At 39.0% G+C, this 17,686-nt stretch overlaps 1 protein-coding gene across 1 annotated transcript in view; it reads right to left on the reverse strand.

The window, feature by feature from the left end:
- The window catches only part of LOC140208385 (sodium/potassium-transporting ATPase subunit beta-1-interacting protein 3-like), a 202,849-nt gene that overhangs the window by 58,427 nt on the left and 126,736 nt on the right, over positions 1-17,686 (reverse strand). Inside the window, exon 4 of the mRNA XM_072277042.1 lies at positions 7-204. Coding sequence (XP_072133143.1) covers positions 7-204 — 198 coding nt within the window. The remainder of the gene's footprint in view (positions 1-6; positions 205-17,686) is intronic.

The raw sequence follows: 17,686 nt of genomic DNA on the forward strand, positions 1-17,686 counted from the left end.
ACTTACTGCCAGCAGTATTTGTGAAGAGCTGTGAATAACCTCAATATATTGGTAATCAATAATGCAGCCCATCACCGAGATATAGGAGTGGCCATCCAAACTTTTCACATAGTTGCTTGACATCTCTCTTCTAACACAGCCAGGACCATGCTCACTCCACCAGGAATGGTGCACAGATATATTAAATGTCAGAAGGTCACTTTCCTGTATAGAAACAAGGATATAATTATTGTTGCATCCATTTTGAATAACCAACTCATTACAATCACCAGAAAATATACAAAGGTTTCCACAATTACTCCATACATCACGGCAGCTGTGCATTGACCGACCGGCTAGTTGATTGCATGCTAAAAATCTCAACCGACCAGCCCCTGCAAGCATTAAGCTTTTCTCTCCTAATCCAAAGTTCACATGCAAAGATTGTCATAGATTTGCTTCAACGATTAGAGTATTGAGATTCATTCCATTCTATTGTCCTTACCTACACCTCAGAGTCCTTCTACCACTGCTCACCTTTTGAACGATATTCTTCTGAATAATGGCCTTCAAAATCCCAGATTGAGCTAACTTCTCAGACCTCACTAGGTATGAGGCCTCTCCTCATTCAGAGATCCAAATGCAATTCAAAAAAAATCTAATCAGAGAATGAGGCCATTAGTTGAGGCACAAGCAAGGAGATATGTCATGGTCTGGTCCGTGAAGTCCGCATTCTGGTTCACGGTCCGGTCCATTGATCAGTATTCCAGGTTTTCTGGTTTTCCCTTGTCCTGTTGTGTGCCTTAATTGAGGCACATGATTCTGATTTTGGGCTGGCTACATAGATAGCCCCTGGGTTCAGCTTCATTTGCTGGACTGTTCCCTTCCCTTTCCTTCTGTTGTCTTGCCTGCAACCTTGTCAAATTCCACCACTGGAGTGAGACTGGAGCCTTGCCGTGTCAAGATAAGGAACTGTCTCTGTGTCTATGCCTTTGCTAGGTAGGTCTGGCCGTTTGCTACTACCTTGTGTCTGAACTGTCTTGCTGTGTTCAGCATTCTGTGAATGAGTCCTGGCCTTATGTCCTGCTCCCAAGGAGGGGTCCTGACTCTGTGTTCTGCGTTCCTGCCTCCCTCGACCAAGGCTCTGCATTCTGCGTTCCTGCCTCCCTCGACCAAGGCACTGCGCTCTGCGTTCCTGCCTCCCTCGACCAAGACTCGGCTTTGGGGTCTTGTCCTGTCCTTGTGCCTCGCCCAGTCCAGGAGTACCTCGTCTAGTCCAAGCTATGGCTTTGTGTTCTCGTCCCGTGCAGGAGTTCCACATCCAGTCCTGTACCCACGTCTTGTCCTCGCCTAGATCTGGGGTCTGAGCTCGAGTCAAGACCCAGGTTCCGGGTCCCTGTCCGGTCTGTAGCTTGGAGTCCTTGTCCACATTCCAAGCTCCTTGTACCTCGTCCAGGTCCTGCTTTCCTAGCGTAGTCCTAGACCAGGCCCTGTATCCTAGTCTTGTCCAGGGCCTGTGTCTTGTCCAGTGTCATTTCTTTTCCACTTCCCTTGCTTTCTTGACACCTAGTCCTGTTCCTAGTACTTCAGTGTCTGTGTCTTGCATTTGGGTCTGCTCCCAGAACAGCACCCCCACCCCCGCCGCCCCGGTATGACAAGATTAAGCTCCCAGTGTCACAGTAATGGGCTCCACTTGCCAGCAGGCAAGAGAGCAGGAGGTTGGCAATTGGAAGTTGTCAAGATCTCTGCAGTTCTTCTAATTCTGATAAAGAGTGAAGATAAGTATCAACAAATTCTCCAGTAACTATCAGTCAATGAGTAAGAGAATCTGGGCCATTCATTGACAAAACATTCATTCCAAACCTAAAGCCAAAGCTGGGAAAATGCTGTGACTCCAACATAAGCTGTAGATTATCAAGCTCTGCCAAAAATCTGCAAATATTAAGCTGGTACTGCTCCAACCAATTATTGTGACATTATGTTTCAAATGTGCCTTCTCTCTTCTTGGTGCTTGAGACTTTTTTTACTTCACAAAAATGTTCCAGTTTCAATTCATAGAATATCAAATGCCTTTAAGTGTATTCAAGCCAGAAAATAACTGCTTCCAACTGCGTTATTAATATTCATTCATAAAACTTCAATGTGGTTTCAAAACCGTTTGGTCACCAGATCTGAGCAGGTTCTATGTGGCAGTAACTAATCACAGTAATGATGTAGGCTCTTTGCCCTTATTATGCAAACTTATTTTTTCATAATGAATATAACTAAGAAAATGTGAAAAGGAGTAGTGGTACTGGTATATTTCTGCAGCAACAAACCACACATTATACAGGATGCATCTTTCAAACAAAAGTTGGTATCATTAGTTGTGTTTTTCTCTCAGATGTATTGCATAAACCTCCTGCAGCACTTTGTAACAAGCACATTCATTGCCTTATTAATGATGTTGCAGTCAGTTCCTGCTGAGCAAATGGCTCATTTTCTGCAGTCGCCAGAAGGAATCGCTTATTGAATATTCAGAGTGAAACATTGATAATCTTCACCTACCTGTTTTTAATTGTAAATTCAGTAGTGTCTTGAAGTTTAGTGTTTTAAACTACAATTGTTCATATGTAATTTGACAATGTTGAAATCATACGACAAAGTGCAATGGGTAATTATTTATTTCCCAGTTTTAGCCCTTCTCCCCTGAAATTAGACTCTGTTTTGTGATACAAAATATCTGTAGGTAGTATTCACAAGCCAAATCTTAACCCAGACAATGGTATTCATCTATGATTGTCAACTCTGAGTATCAACTGACTTCACCATAGCTCACAGACAAACTTTTCACCATCAGTGGTGACACAATGCCAACAACCATCTATTGCTGTCATGAATAGCTATGGTCAATTCCCTAATACAGAACCAGTAGGTCAATTCATCGATTCATAAAGTCATACAGGCCCTTCAGCCCAACTCAACCCTGCTGATCAAGACGGCTGTCTTCACTAATCCTATTTGCCTCTGACCATTCTTATTCATGTGCCCATCCAAATGACTTCTAAACATTATAATTTTGCTTGCCTCTACCACCTCATCTGGTAGTTCATTTCATATACCCAGTACCCACAGTGTGAAAAGCTTACATTATTAAAGACCTCCAGCACCCAGGGTATGCCCTTTTCTCACTGTTACCATCAGATAGGAGGTACAGAAGCCTGAAGACACGCGCTCAGTGATTCAGGAACAGCTTCTTCCCCTCTGCCATCCGATTCCTAAATGGACATTGAGCCCTTGGAGACTACCTCACTTTTTTTTTAGTATGTAGTATTTCTGTTTTTTTTGCATGATTTTTAATCTATTCAATATACATACTGTATAAAGTATACTGAAAAAGATTTATTATTTTTATAATTTTTTCTTTTATATTGTGTGTTGCATTGAACTGTTGCTGCTAAGTTAACAAATTTCACATCACATGCTGGTGATAATAAATCTGATTCTGATTCTGCTGTCAAAATTAGCCTTGCCCCAGCTCAGGAATTTAACTTGAGGACCAGTCCTATCCTCTTCCGTAGCTATTTTGAAACTAATAGAACTGTGGTCAGGTCTCTTAGTGTCCATCACTGACTTCTTGGCCAGCCTCATTTGCTAAGAGGAGGTCACCTGCACCCACTTCTCTATTTGAACCATCTACGTATTGCTTCAGAAAGCTTTCTTGGGTACCTTTTGTAAATTCTGCTATTGTAGACACCTACCCTATGGTAGAACAATCCTGAGATCGGATCTGGAACGATCCTGGTCACCTCACTAAAATATTAACTGGAAACTTCTATGCAAGTTCTTCCTGTCGTTGATATTAACCACTCTGGAACATAAATGCTTTTAAAAAAAATATTGTGTAACTACTTTGAAAAGACATACACCCTGTTATTAATGTGCAAATTTAATGTGTAAATCAGCCTGTAAATTCCAACAATGACAAGATATACTACGAATTCTGAATTTCTTCAGCTTGGTTTTGATTACACTATTTGCTTCCCACAATTTTTAGCTTTTTTCAAGAATCTGCTGAGGTTTTACAAATAAAAAAACCCTATAATTAAGAGTGAAGTGCAGTTTTTTTAAAGATATATAATTTTAATTAACACCAGTCATTCCCTGCTCGGAACAGGAATACTATTTTTCCACTGAGATTGGGTGGGACTACAACTACAGGTCATGGGTTAAGGGTGAAAGGTGAGTAGTTTAAGAGGAACATGAGAGGAGACTTCTTCACTCAGAAGGTCATGAGAGTGTGGAATGAGCTGCCAGCACAAATGGTGCACGTAAGCTCGATTTCAATGCTTAAGGGAAGTTTGGATGGATTCATGGATAATAGCTGTATGGAGGGCTTTGGTCCTGGTGCAGGTCAATAGCAGTAGGCAGTCTAAATGGTTTTGGCATGGACTAGATTGGCTGAAGGGCCTGTTTCTCTACTGTACTTTTCTATGAATTTATGATTCCATGACTTTAGAGTTGAATAGCACTCCTGCTTTTAGTCAATTTTTCTTATAGATTTCAAAAAGATAATGTTTACCTTTTCATGTTTATATTACCACTGTCTCAATTCAACTCTGCTTGCCCTCTGTATTCTGAGCGCAATGTATTTATAAGTCTCTCTATCACTCCTCATAAATATGAAGATTCATTGCTGGTGCCTTTGGTGACCAAAGTCCAAAGCAACACGTTATTTTCATTAGCCTATTATCAGCACAAATGTTCATGTATGTATCTTCAAAATCATTTTAGTGAGGAATAGAATATATTTATACTTACAAAATATATACAATAAGAAAACTTTATTGTATTCAGTAAAGGTTATTTTATACTATATAGCATGCTGATACTATGAACATTATTCCAGAGCAACACACGCAAAACGCTGGAGGAACTCAGCAGGCCAGGCTGCATCTATGGAAAACAGTCAATGCTTCCAGCCGAAACCCTTCTTTAGGACAGGAAAGAAAGATGAGAGGTCAGAGTAAGTAAGTTGGGGGGAGGAGGGGAGGAATAAGTACACACTGGTATGTGGTAGGTGATAGGTGAAACCAGAAGAGGGGTAGGGGGTGAAGTAAAGAGCTGGGAAGTTGATTAGTGAAAGAGATAAAGGGATGGAGGAGGGGGAATCTGATAGGAGAGGACAGAAGACTATATAAGAAAGGGAAGGAGGAGGAACACCTGACAGAGGTGTAGCGCAGGTAAGTAGATAAGGTGAGAGAAGGAAACGGGATTGGTGAAGGAGAAGAAATAATTCAATATTATTTCCTCTACATTGTCTTCACATTCAGATTACTTTTGACTGAACACAACTTTTTTAATATCATGATTGAGATTCCCCATTCTAAACAAAATATGGGGAATTTTTAAGGACTTGCATTTAGTAGAAAGAGGGCATCAACACACGGAAAATACCAGTAAGTATTCTTTAAATCCATCCCTTTGGCTGGTGCAACTTCTCTGGGTCTTTCCTTGGATCCCCTCCTTCACTTTCATATGCCATTATGCCACAACAAGCAGTTCAAGGCAGAATGTGTGAACTTTCTGAGCTCCACCAAACTGATCCACTACAATACACTAGAAAAGTAACATGAAATTTGCTCCTGTTCACTCTGTCAAAGTTAAATCACAGTTCTGATTCATCAGATAACATAATTTTCAAAGTTCTGATAATGATTCGCAACCTAATGTTTCTAGAAAATGAGCACTGTTTATTCCATGGTTGTATATGATAGCTTCATTTCCCAGCATGTGATAATTCACTGCAGCAGCGTTAAAAATAATAGTGCACTACTACTAAATGCCACCCAGAGGTTCACTAGAACAAATAGGTTCCAGAAATTAATCTTAAACTTTAATTCCCTTGTTAAATGGCTACTGGAGGAAGTCTCTGACTTCATCTTTTTTCCTGCCCTGATGAAGGGTCTTGGCTCAAAATGTCAACTATTTACTCTTTTCCATAGATGCTGCCTGACCTGTTGAGTTCCTCCAGTATTCTGTGTGTGTTTCTTTGGATTTCCACCATCAGCAGATTTTCTCGTATTTGTGAGCCAGAGGTTTTGATGAGTAGGCTAGCTATTTAACATTGGAATTAAATTATAAATTAAAAGAACACATTTTGAAAGGATACTGTAAATTTCCAGATATTGATCATCTTGGTTCTTCAGTAGGATATTGAACTGATTTTTCACTGAATTAAATCACTCCAATTTATGGATTTTTCTGATTTCCTCGAGTCCAGGAAATATTCAACTTGGAAAATATTTAAATACATAAATATGCTGGTTTATTCTAATCGATCAGGAGTGTTGATGCTGGTGTAGGTCTCATCCAACAATACAGAAGTTGCAAATTTATAGTCGTTTTGCACCAGTAAATATATAGGTACTGAAGCTATTTAACATTTAGTATGCACTTTCTGCATTTACATACCTACATCTGATAAGTACTATTCTTGCGGGTACCCATATAGGAGTTGAAAACATGCTGTGCTTTAAAAGGCAGGAATAAGCTAGACAATTTATGTGGTTTCTTTACAACAGAAGAATGAGGAAAAAATACACTTGTTTAGAAATTTCAGAAAGTAACACTCTAGCTAACAATCAGTATGGTTAAAGCAAGCAGAGTTCAGAATGACTAATTTTAAAACTAGTTCCAAATAATGTTTGCTGCAGAATCTGAAAGTCCTTTATAAATGTATGCCAGAAAGCAAGTCTGCCAAATGCAATACAACAAACAAGGAAAGCAGATGCTGCAATCTGGAACAAAGAAACATAACTCTGGAAGAACTCAGTGGGTCAAGCAGCATCTTTGAAGGCAAAACGTATCAGTCAACACTTGTAGCTGAGCCTCTGCTTCAGGACAGAGGCAACATTTGGGGTCAGGACCCTGCATTAAGATGCTAGCCAACATCAATAAAGTCAGGTCCTGAGGCAGGGTCTCAATACGAAACAGTTAACAGCCACCTTTTAATGCCACAGATGCTACCTGACCGCTGAGTTCTTCCAGCATTCTGTTTCTTTGCTATTTCTAATGTAACTTAGGAGGGGAAAAAATAACTAAAATTTATTGCAGGAGAACATTAAAAAAATGATAGTCTTCCCCCTTCTCAGTCCTTAAGAAGGACATCCGGCCTGAAACATTGACACTCTATTTATTTCCATAGATGCTGTCTGACCTGCTGAGTTCCTCTGGGGGCGGGGGTGGTGTGTGTGTGTGTCCCACCCCCCACAGTTACCCTCCTGCTGAAGTAGTGAAACTGTTTAGTCAGTCAACTAGTGCTTCCACAATATGAATAAACTGTAACATCCAGCACTACAAAGCGTAAGGAATTCAGAAGAATTGTCTTTACACAGAAGATGCTGAGAAGGGAAGTAGTTGAGGTAAAGAGTACAGGTGTTTTTAAGAGGACATTAGTTAAGCATTTGATACAGAAGACAATGGGAGCTCTACAGGCCATTTTAGATGAGAACACAGGTGAGGTGGTTCAAAAGGAGATTGAACCTCAGCATGAATTGGTTGGGCTGAATGTTCTGTTTTTATGCTCTATACCATGAACGTCTATGTAAGATCTTCCTTGAATAGCTTGAAACAGGTGCATTGGAGACATCAATTGGACCTGAGTGTTTGTCAGTGGTTTTCTGCACATTTGCTGAAGTGCTTTTAAGTTCTCAGAAATACAATGGTCCAAGATCTAATATGCTGCTTTTAGGTAAACTTCTGTAGAAAATCTGTGCAAATCACCAGAAACTAAGCTCAAACATACAGGCCTGAATCATGAATTAATCTTTATTAGTAAAAAAAATTAACTTACTAAAAAGTCTGATTTGCATGCAATGTTTAAATTTTCTTTCAGTTCAAATGTTCTTGTGAGGAAAAACTATGATCTTTCAAAGGATTTTTCACTAAAATTGTGCCATTGACTAGATTTAGATATACAAGCGGTGATTGATAAGTTCATGTCCTGAGGTAGAAGGAGTTAATTTTAGAAAACCTAGCACATTTATTTTTCAACATAGTCCCCTCCTACATGTACACCACTTAGTCTAGCAGTCGTGGAGCATACAGATCCCTTCTTTGTAGAAGTCAGCGTCTTGGACCTCCAGCAGTGGTCCACAGCACAGGTGATTGATAAGTTCGTGGCCTAAGGTAGAAGGAGATGGGTTATTAACTTTCTGCATTTTCACTCGGAGTTGAACTACATGTGCATGTAACAAGAGCTGTATAACTTAGGCCATGAACCTATCAATCACCCCTGCTGTGGACCACCTGGAGGTCCAAGACACTCTCGTTACATGCACGTGCAGTTCAACTCCTTGAGTGAAAACGTAGAAAGTTTGAAGTTAATAACTCATCTCCTTCTATCTTAGGCCACAAACTTATTAATCACCCCTGACTTCTATAAAGAAGGGATCCGTATGCTCCACGACCGCTGGACTAAGTGTGTACATGTAGGAGGGGACTATGTTGAAAAATAAATGTGCTCAGTTTTCTAAAATTGACTCCGTCCACCTTGGGCCACGAACTTATCAATCACCCCTCGTAGATCAGTATGCGTCTTAATCAAGATTCAAAATACCAACTATAAAATAATGAGTCCCAAAAGTATTTCCACTTTTAATAACATGACTACACTATGATTGAGGACAAGAATGAACATTGTTCTTAAACTGAATAACAGATCTGAATATACTGTAAGGGGTGTTATTTAACTGTGGCCAGATTCAGATTAATGGTTATTGTGCAAGTTAGCCACTGCTCTGGATAGGGAGTATCAGACAATGGCAGGGTGGGAGGCTTCCATTCTAAGAATAGCAAAATGGGTTGCTAAGGTTCCATAGTGATAATGGATGGAGGTGATCATTAGCCTTTGGAGAAACCTGCATTATGCTTGCAACATCTAGCAGAGCACTAATGATGCTTCAAGGTGCACAAAGGACTAAGTTTGTCTTTCAGAAAAATTCTACTTTGCTCCAAGTTTACACTGACAGAAAATAAAACAAAAACTGCAGATGCTGGAAATCTAAAGTAAAAACAGAATGTTGGAAGTATTCAGCAAGACAGGCGACATCTGAGGGTTTAGAAACAGAGCCAACATTTCAGGTCAAAAACCCTTTGTCAGAACTGGGAAGGAAACAAAACGAGCTCATTAAGATACAAGGAGCGTTGTCTCTGAGAGGGTTCAACATAGGGATAAGCTACGAAAAGTGAATGTAAGCAGTTAGTAAGAACACTGACAAATGAACAGATACAAAATAATGCAGGAGTTAAAAAACGCAAAGCACGAAGATATGAACTGCTGCTAAGTTCATCCTCCACTTCTAGAGGGAGAAGTAAGAGTGAAACAAAACAAGCTGATCAAATATCGTTGGTAGTCTAACACACAATCTGCTGGAAGAACCTAGTCTGCTCAGTCTGCAGTTGCTTTTGCCTCCATCATAGACAGACATCTGATATCCAAACTCATTCACGACTTTTAAGCAGATAAGCAACCATACTGATTTTAGCTGTTCACCTAAGTGTTATTTGATAAACCAGGGTAGGATTAAAACTCTGATTTTCCTTCCTTTCCAGTCCCGTTGAAGAGCCTCAGCCTAAAACATCGACAGTTTACCCTTTTCCATTGATGGTGCCTGATCTGCTGAGTTTCTCCAGCATTTTGTGTGTTGCTTTGGATTTCCAGCGTCTACAGATTTTCTCGTGTAGGATTAAAATTGCCTTGCAATTGTATAACAGCTTCAAATCAAGGGGAAACAATTGGTGACTAAATTAGGTAGGGATCTCATGCAAAAATTCATTTTGTATCTAAGAATGGAAAAATATATTCATTTTCTATGCTGCAGCTTCAACTCTTATTCATGCTTATACTTTCTTCTTTAGATACTTATTATGTTGCACCTCCAACAACAATCATACCATTTCTTTCAATAACCTTTTTGAATCTCTACTGCAATAGAACTCTGGGGAGATCTAGGCATATTTTGTTGGATTCATAGTAGAGAAAGAGGAAAAGTAAGGCAATCAGACTTGCTCAAAGGACATAAAGAAGGAAAGAAATGAAAGGAATTCTAAAGGTTTGAATTCATAACAGAGAATACATCAATTATTATAAAAGAAGGTAAGAACAAGATTAAAGGTCAAAATATAGGGGAGATAAATGCAAATACAAAACTGAAAACAATCAGAAGAAATAGGGAAGGGGATGTGACAAAAATCAGAAATAATGAGAGGAAACATCAGGGAATATGATAAGTGCAGAAGAGTAAAGGAAAGAAATAAAGATGAATCTCAAGGTTGTACACTTTGATAATAAATGTACTTTGAACTTTGATAAAGTTGTAAGAAAACAGCAAAATGTAATTGAAATATCAGAAGGACTCAAAGTCCAACAAAATATCAAAAAATGAATGGACAAGTGTTTAATGGATTACATTATATTTGTATCTGCAAAGCATCAATCCATTAAAAAGTTTATCACCACGAAAATATGATATAGAATAGCATGGTTAATATACCACAATGTACATACATCTACTGATGCCTCTGGACACATCTTTAGTTATGTTCCTGGAATCATCAGGTGTTTCGGGTCTTACAACATCATACACCCTCCTCCAGGTGACCCAGCCGGGGCTGATCAGACTTCAGCTTGTGTCCAGATGGCTAGCTACTTCTGACTCCATGGTTCCCCTCTTTTGAGCCACAGCCATCTTGAGGCCCTCTCTGCCACATCGGTGGTACTGCGGATGGCTCTCCTCTTCCTCTCTCCCTCGATGCCCAAATTGCTGAAGGCTGTAGCTAAGGAACGGGCTGCGAATCCCCTACAACCAACCTCCACTGGGAGACACCTCGCTCTCCATCCAGCCTGCTGACAGTTGCTGACCAGTCCTGCGTACTTGGAGAGCTTCCGTTCAAAGGCCTCCTCCAAGCTATCTTCCCATGGGACTGTCAGCTCCGCAGCACCACTTGCTTAGTAGACTCAGACACTAGGACAATGTCTGGTCGCAGGGTGGTGGCTGCGATATGGTTGGGGAACTTCAGCTGCCCTTCGAGGTCCACCTCAGCTGTCAGTCCCTTGCAGAAGTCAGGATGCCTGCAGGTGTTCTTTTGGCAGGTATTGGCTGCTCCCCAGCTCTGACAAAGGCAATGGTCCGCTTGGAGGGTCGGGACCGCTTCGCCCACTCAACTCCTGCACTGACGGCTTCAGCGATGGTCTTCAGGACCTGATCATACCTCACCAAGTGCCCTTGCGCAGCCGCTGAGGATGTGCTCCAGGGTTCCTCGCTTGGAGCACAGTGGGCACGCAGATGACTCTCCCTTGCCCCATGTGTGCAGGTTTGATGGGCTTGGAAGCATATCATACACTGCCTGGATGCCATAAGATGCTAAATAAAGTCTTCAGGGAAAATCCAGATTTGACCATTTATTACTTATAAAATGTTACACTGTTATTTGTTCATTTTAAGGTCAACATAACTTCAATATTTTAATAATTATATGAATAGGATGGCATCCTTTTTTTTAGATAAATGGAACAAACTTGGAATAGTAACAACAGAATAATTGCCTGTAGTGGACTCAAGGTCAATGGATTTTGTAATCACCATTTTAATATTTTTTTCAAAGAGTATATAGTGTACCAATCTATTGGAGAGAAGTTCGTTCAGGTCAAGAGCATAAAATTTGCAATTTGATCTCATAGGAACATGTAAAAAACATACAACTTGTAAAGATCCCACAACATTGCAATTGGGTAAAACTGTTCGTCCAGCTCAAAAGGAAACTTCACATCCTCTGCTCTGAGTGAAAGAGGAAAAATGAGATAGGTTAGCAACAAGTTGTGGCAAAAAATATTTTAATCAGATATTGCATTGATTACAATGGAAGCAAAAAGAATTAAAATAAATATACTTGCTACTGCCTATCTAAGGATACTTGACTTTGGGCTAAAGGAAATTTGGCAGTTTTGAGTTACAGGAGTAATGGTAATGAAGAATTAGGATTAAAAACTTATTCTCAAGTGCATGAAGAAATACACAAAAAGAGAATCATTTTGTGAGGGAGCAGAGAATATTTCATGTTACACACAAGACAGCTGCTAGGCAACAATATAGGCTCTTCATCACAACCCACAACATGTGCAATTGGATAAAGCTGTTCATGCAGCTCAAAAGGAAGCTTCACATCCTCTGCTGTTTTTGTGGTCGATAACAATTTAAAACTTATTTGAAATATTATGCACTTGTCACTACTTAATATTTTTGATTTGCATCACTTACTTTTGAAAAATTAAGTTACTTCACCCTCAAGAAGCCTCTTACTTTATTCATGAATTATTATATCAAGGTTAATTATATGAATGATTAAAAACATTCAGATGGCTGCTTGTGGAGCATCATCATGTACTTTGCACTGCGACCTTATTATCCATTCAACTAGGGCAATATTTAGTGATAAGACTTCATTAAACCAGATTTATGGGAGATATGATCTACTGTTCAACACTTGTAATTCTCAACATGTTAAGATAAAATGTTTTTAATTAACTTATTTTGAGGGTTCTTTTTTAAAATGGTGAACACCATACAACATTGACAAATTCAATGATTACAAAATTCTAATAGTTTTATCACTGCTATCTTTGAATTTTTAGACTTATTTTTTCACAGTAAGCTTCAAATAATTGCAAAAGCAAAATTCAATTAATACATTTTGTTAAACATCTGCTCTAATTGTATTACTTCTGACAAAATGTCAATTGTAAAATCATCTGTCTTTGAGTTATTAACAAAATTCATCTTGGTTGAGCAGCTGGCAAAAATATGATGAATAATTAGATATAAGGGGGCATCTGTCAGTGTCTTAGGATAATCACTGAACAGATGGACAATTTCGATATCTTTGTGACTTCACATGGAGTGAGAACATCAATTAGAAAATACGTGTGTTACAATCTGCATTTGTACTTTAAGGACATTGCCATAACTCTAGAGCTCCATTTTGAAATGATTCTTTCCTCAGCAATTTTGTTACTGCATGAAATCCTTCCAACAGGTACAATATACAGGATCTAAATGTATTATATAAGGCTTATTTAAAATTAGTCTACCAAATTATATAAACAATGATACCTGGTGGCATATGCATTACTATGTGTTTTAAAAGGCTACAAATCACAGCCTCTAATATTAGTGAATGGATGAAAATTTTATTTTAATTGCAGCTATTAAACACTTAAAACAAAATAATGTTAAAATTATGTGCTTCAAGCTTAGGCACTCATATCTCATAATTGTTATTGGACCATTGGGGATCTGTGCTTGAAATTATGTTCATTATTGACCCCAGGAAGAGGAAAGCAGAGGTCAATGAACCAGTTTTCATCAAGGAATCGGACGTGGAGAGGGCCAGCAACTTTAAATTCCTTGGTGGTGTTATTTCAGAGGATCTGTCCTGGATCCAGCACATAAGTGCCAATACAAAGAAAACATGGCAGCACCTCTACATTCTTAGAAGTTTGCATTCGGTATGTCATCTAAAACTTTGACAAACTTCTATAGATGCGTGGTGGAGAGTATACTGACTGGTTCCATCAAGGCCTGGTAGGGAAATACCAAAGTCCTTGAATGGAAAAGCAAATAAAAAGTAATGGATACAGTTCAGTCCATCATGGGTAAAGCTGTCCCCACCATTTAGCGCATATACATGGTGGATTGTCGCAGGAAAACAGCATTCATCATCAAGGACCTTCACCATCCAGGCAATGCTCTCTTCTCACTGCTATCATCAGGAAGGTGGTACAGGGACATCAGGACCCACACCAACATGCTCAGGAACAGTTGTTACCCTTCATCCACCAGGCTCTTGAACCAAAGGGGTTAGTTCAATCAACTTCACTCACCCCATCAATCAAACTGTTCCCACAACCTATGAACTCACTTTGAGGGATATCATAACACTACATCACTACATTGAGAATGTGCCCATCAGCATTACAGCTAAGGACAAAGAGCACAAATATTTGAGAGAAGCCTTGAAAGCTTGCAGCTGCTCTGACTGGGCCTTCATTAAGACAGCAACAAAAACCAGCAGGGACATCAGCCCAACAGAGAGAGGGAAGGAGCAAAGCAGATGGAAAAACAGTAATCCCATAAGCAGCTAGAGTTCCAGAGAAACTCAGAAGGATTCTCAACAAACACTAAACCCCTGTGTTCCTTCAACCTATAAACACATTCAGACAGAAACTCATCCACCCCAAGTTTCCTGCACCCAAACATATACAGAGCAATACTGTATTTGCTAACCAATGCAATGAAAACTGTACAGATTTGTATATCAGCGAGACAAAACAACCACTTCACAAATGGATAGCCCAATAAAAGAGAGCCATCAGATCAAGATTCCGCTGTGTATCTACACATAAAGGACAAGGGACGCCCCTTTACTGATAACAATATTTTGGACAGGGAGGACAGGTGGTTTGAAAGAGAGGATAAAGAAGCCATCTTTGTCAAACTGGAAAACCCATCCCTGAACAGAGGGGGTGGGTACGACACCACCTATCGGCTACTTACAATGCAGTCCTAACATCTCTACCCTGGGGACTCCATAACAGTTCACACACCCATTCATGTAAAGATAAGACTAATGACCCTCTCATTACCACTGACTCTTAATGACCCTCATGTGATTGCTATACCTTTTTTAAAAAACTACCCACCATGGATCAGAGCTGAAGAAGCCTCTTGGCTGAGTGGTGGAACGTCTTCTCGTCAACACCACAAGTCCCATTGCCTTGATTTAAAACTGATTGATATTTCATTCGTTTAATTGTGTTTCTTGTATTTATTGTGAATGCCCGCACAAAAATGAATCTCGGGGTTTTATATGGTGGCATATACAGAGGATGGCTTCCACAACAGGATAATGAACCTAAACACACCTCAAAATCCACAATGGACTACCTCAAGAGGCGCAAGCTGAAGGTTTTGCCATGGCCCTCATAGTCCCCTGACCTAAACATCATCGAGGATCTGTGGATAGACCTCAAAAGAGCAGTGCATGCAAGATGACCCAAGAATCTCACAGAACTAGAAGCCTTTTGCAAGGAAGAATGGGCGAAAATCCCCCAAACAAGAATTGAAAGACTCTTAGCTTGCTACAAAAAGCATTTACAAACTGTGGTACTTGTCAAAGGGGGTGTTACTAAGTACTGCCATGCAGGGTGCCCAAACTTTTGCTTTAGGCCCTTTTCCTTTTTTGTTATTTTGAAACTGTAAATGATGGAAATAAAAAGTTTTCTTGCTTAAAATATTAAAGAAATGTGTCATCTTTAACTTTATGCCTTTTGGAAATCAGTTCATCTTTTACTCGCTTAGCTATTCACAGGAACAGAAATTTTGACCAGGGGTGCCCAAACTTTTGCATGCCACTGTATGTATGTTCTTTGAATACTACTTTACATTGAACTTTACAGTTATAATTATTTAAAATGTTCATTTAAAACATATTTAAACAGAAATATACTGTAATTGGATATACCTTGCGCATGTCACTGGATGAGCAGTAATATTTATCTATCCGTCTATTTATTTATTTAGAGATACAGTTGCCCTTCCAGCCACCTGCCCAGTAACCCCAGACAAACACAGTTTAACACTTATCTAATCACAGGACAATTTACAATGATCAATTAATCTACCCGGTAGGGCTTTGAACTATGAAAGAAAACCAGAGGACCCGGAAAAAAGCCGCACATTCAACGAGGTGGGGTGGGGGGGGGGGCGCAGGATGTACAAAGACTCCTTATGGAGGACGCTAGGATTGAACTCTAAACTCCAATGCCCCAAGCCGTAGCAGCATCAGTCTAACTGCTATGCTATTGGGGCAATAAGTGTTAGCTAATCATTATGATTCAGACGAGGGGAAACATCACCCTTTGCTTTGTTATAACATATAGAACATCATAATATTTCTCCATTCTGAGATAGCCTATATGAATAAAGGGGAATATTGACTATTAAATACATGTTAACTTTCTTGGAGCTACTAACAAGTGGTTACTATTAGTAAACACATATGGACATCCCAGTCTTTAAATTTTGACAAATATTTGAATCAGATGCTGGAGATATATTAATGGTACCAGGACTAAAAAGTGCAAAACCCAATATATGAATTTTGATCAATTTATTTTTCTACTGGTAGAAAATATCAGTTTAGAGCCATTTATTTTCCAGAATTAGAAATCGGCAACATCCTACAATAGCAGTGCAACATTTTTTCTCTTGAGATAGCCTTATGACAGATGTTGCACCAATAGCTAACCAGCTGTTTAATTATAGTGTTGTGTCTCAATGTCAATATCAGTTTACACACGTAGTTAAAAGATATTAACCTACATTCAAATTCAAAGAACTGAACTGTTTTGGGATCTTCTGGGAAAGTGATAGGATCTTCTTTATAACCTTGAAAAGAATCAACTTTAAATAAATAATTTAATATTCCGAAGATGTGTGCTTGAAAACAGATAAGGAACAATATAAGTGCAAATGTATGAGGTCTTTACAAAGTAATAGAATAGAAGCTAAAAAAGATTATATTAATTAATTGGGGAAAAGCTGAAGTAAAAAAATGAAATAAGACTTTTCAAGAAAAAGATGAATCCATTCAATTGTACAGTATAATAATTACAAGAATGGTACTTCACTTGCCATTCTGCTATCATTTAGCAATTAATTCAGCTAGATACATTGAAAACTAAAAACATGTTTGGAGAGGAATTTTCCTGAATCAGCAACAACAATGGTAAATGTGAACAAATTTGTGCAACATAGCTGCAACATTGAACTGCTGGAAAATGTAACAATAATTACTTGTTTGTCAAATGTAAATCAAAAGTTTATCTTTGCATAGAAGAAACCACCAATGCAGTATCTAGCTCCAAATGTGAAATCTGTATTTAATTACATTCATTTATTGCTTGGTTAATGTCCTCAAATATACAGAAAATCTATACAAATTATCAATATATCTTTTACAATCAAATTAGATTGGATGTTTCTTTTGTAGCTTTCTACTTCTGAACTAGAAATCTCTGATTCCAACAATCAACCTATATTCTAAGGTGACACTACGACAAAGGACAATGCTGTCTGAGATGCTGTCTCCAGAGGGGAAGATTCACTACAGTCCCATCTGGTTATTCTGGTGATTCGGACGGATACATTAGATCTCACAGTACTAATCAAAGAAAAAGGAACATTGATCATTATTCCTTACTCAATCAACAACAGATTACGTGGTCATATATCTTTTGCTGGGTGTGAAGCTTTTCTGTGCATAAATTAACAACCAGAAAAGCATTGTGATGGATATTCACTGTCCAGGACTGGGGGTACTGGGTGGGGGGGTGCTTTTTGCCAAGCTCAGCTTTCTAACACAGCAGCTGACACTTCCAGGGATCAAAGAGTTGTTTCTGAGTAAGTTAAATTCCTATCCAATATTCATTTCTCAGCTTCCTGTCATAAAAAAGAACCAGACTTCAGTTCATAATGTAAATTGCAAGCAAAATTTAGTATGAAGTTAAAAGGACAGCTTTGCGAACAACCTGCACTATCTATAGATCACAGGCTGCTGGACCACATCTTCGGGCTGGCTGCTCAAGGGATGCAATGTAAGATAATGG

The sequence above is a fragment of the Mobula birostris genome, chromosome 2 (genome assembly GCF_030028105.1).
Source record: "Mobula birostris isolate sMobBir1 chromosome 2, sMobBir1.hap1, whole genome shotgun sequence".
Classification (NCBI taxonomy): domain Eukaryota; kingdom Metazoa; phylum Chordata; class Chondrichthyes; order Myliobatiformes; family Myliobatidae; genus Mobula; species Mobula birostris.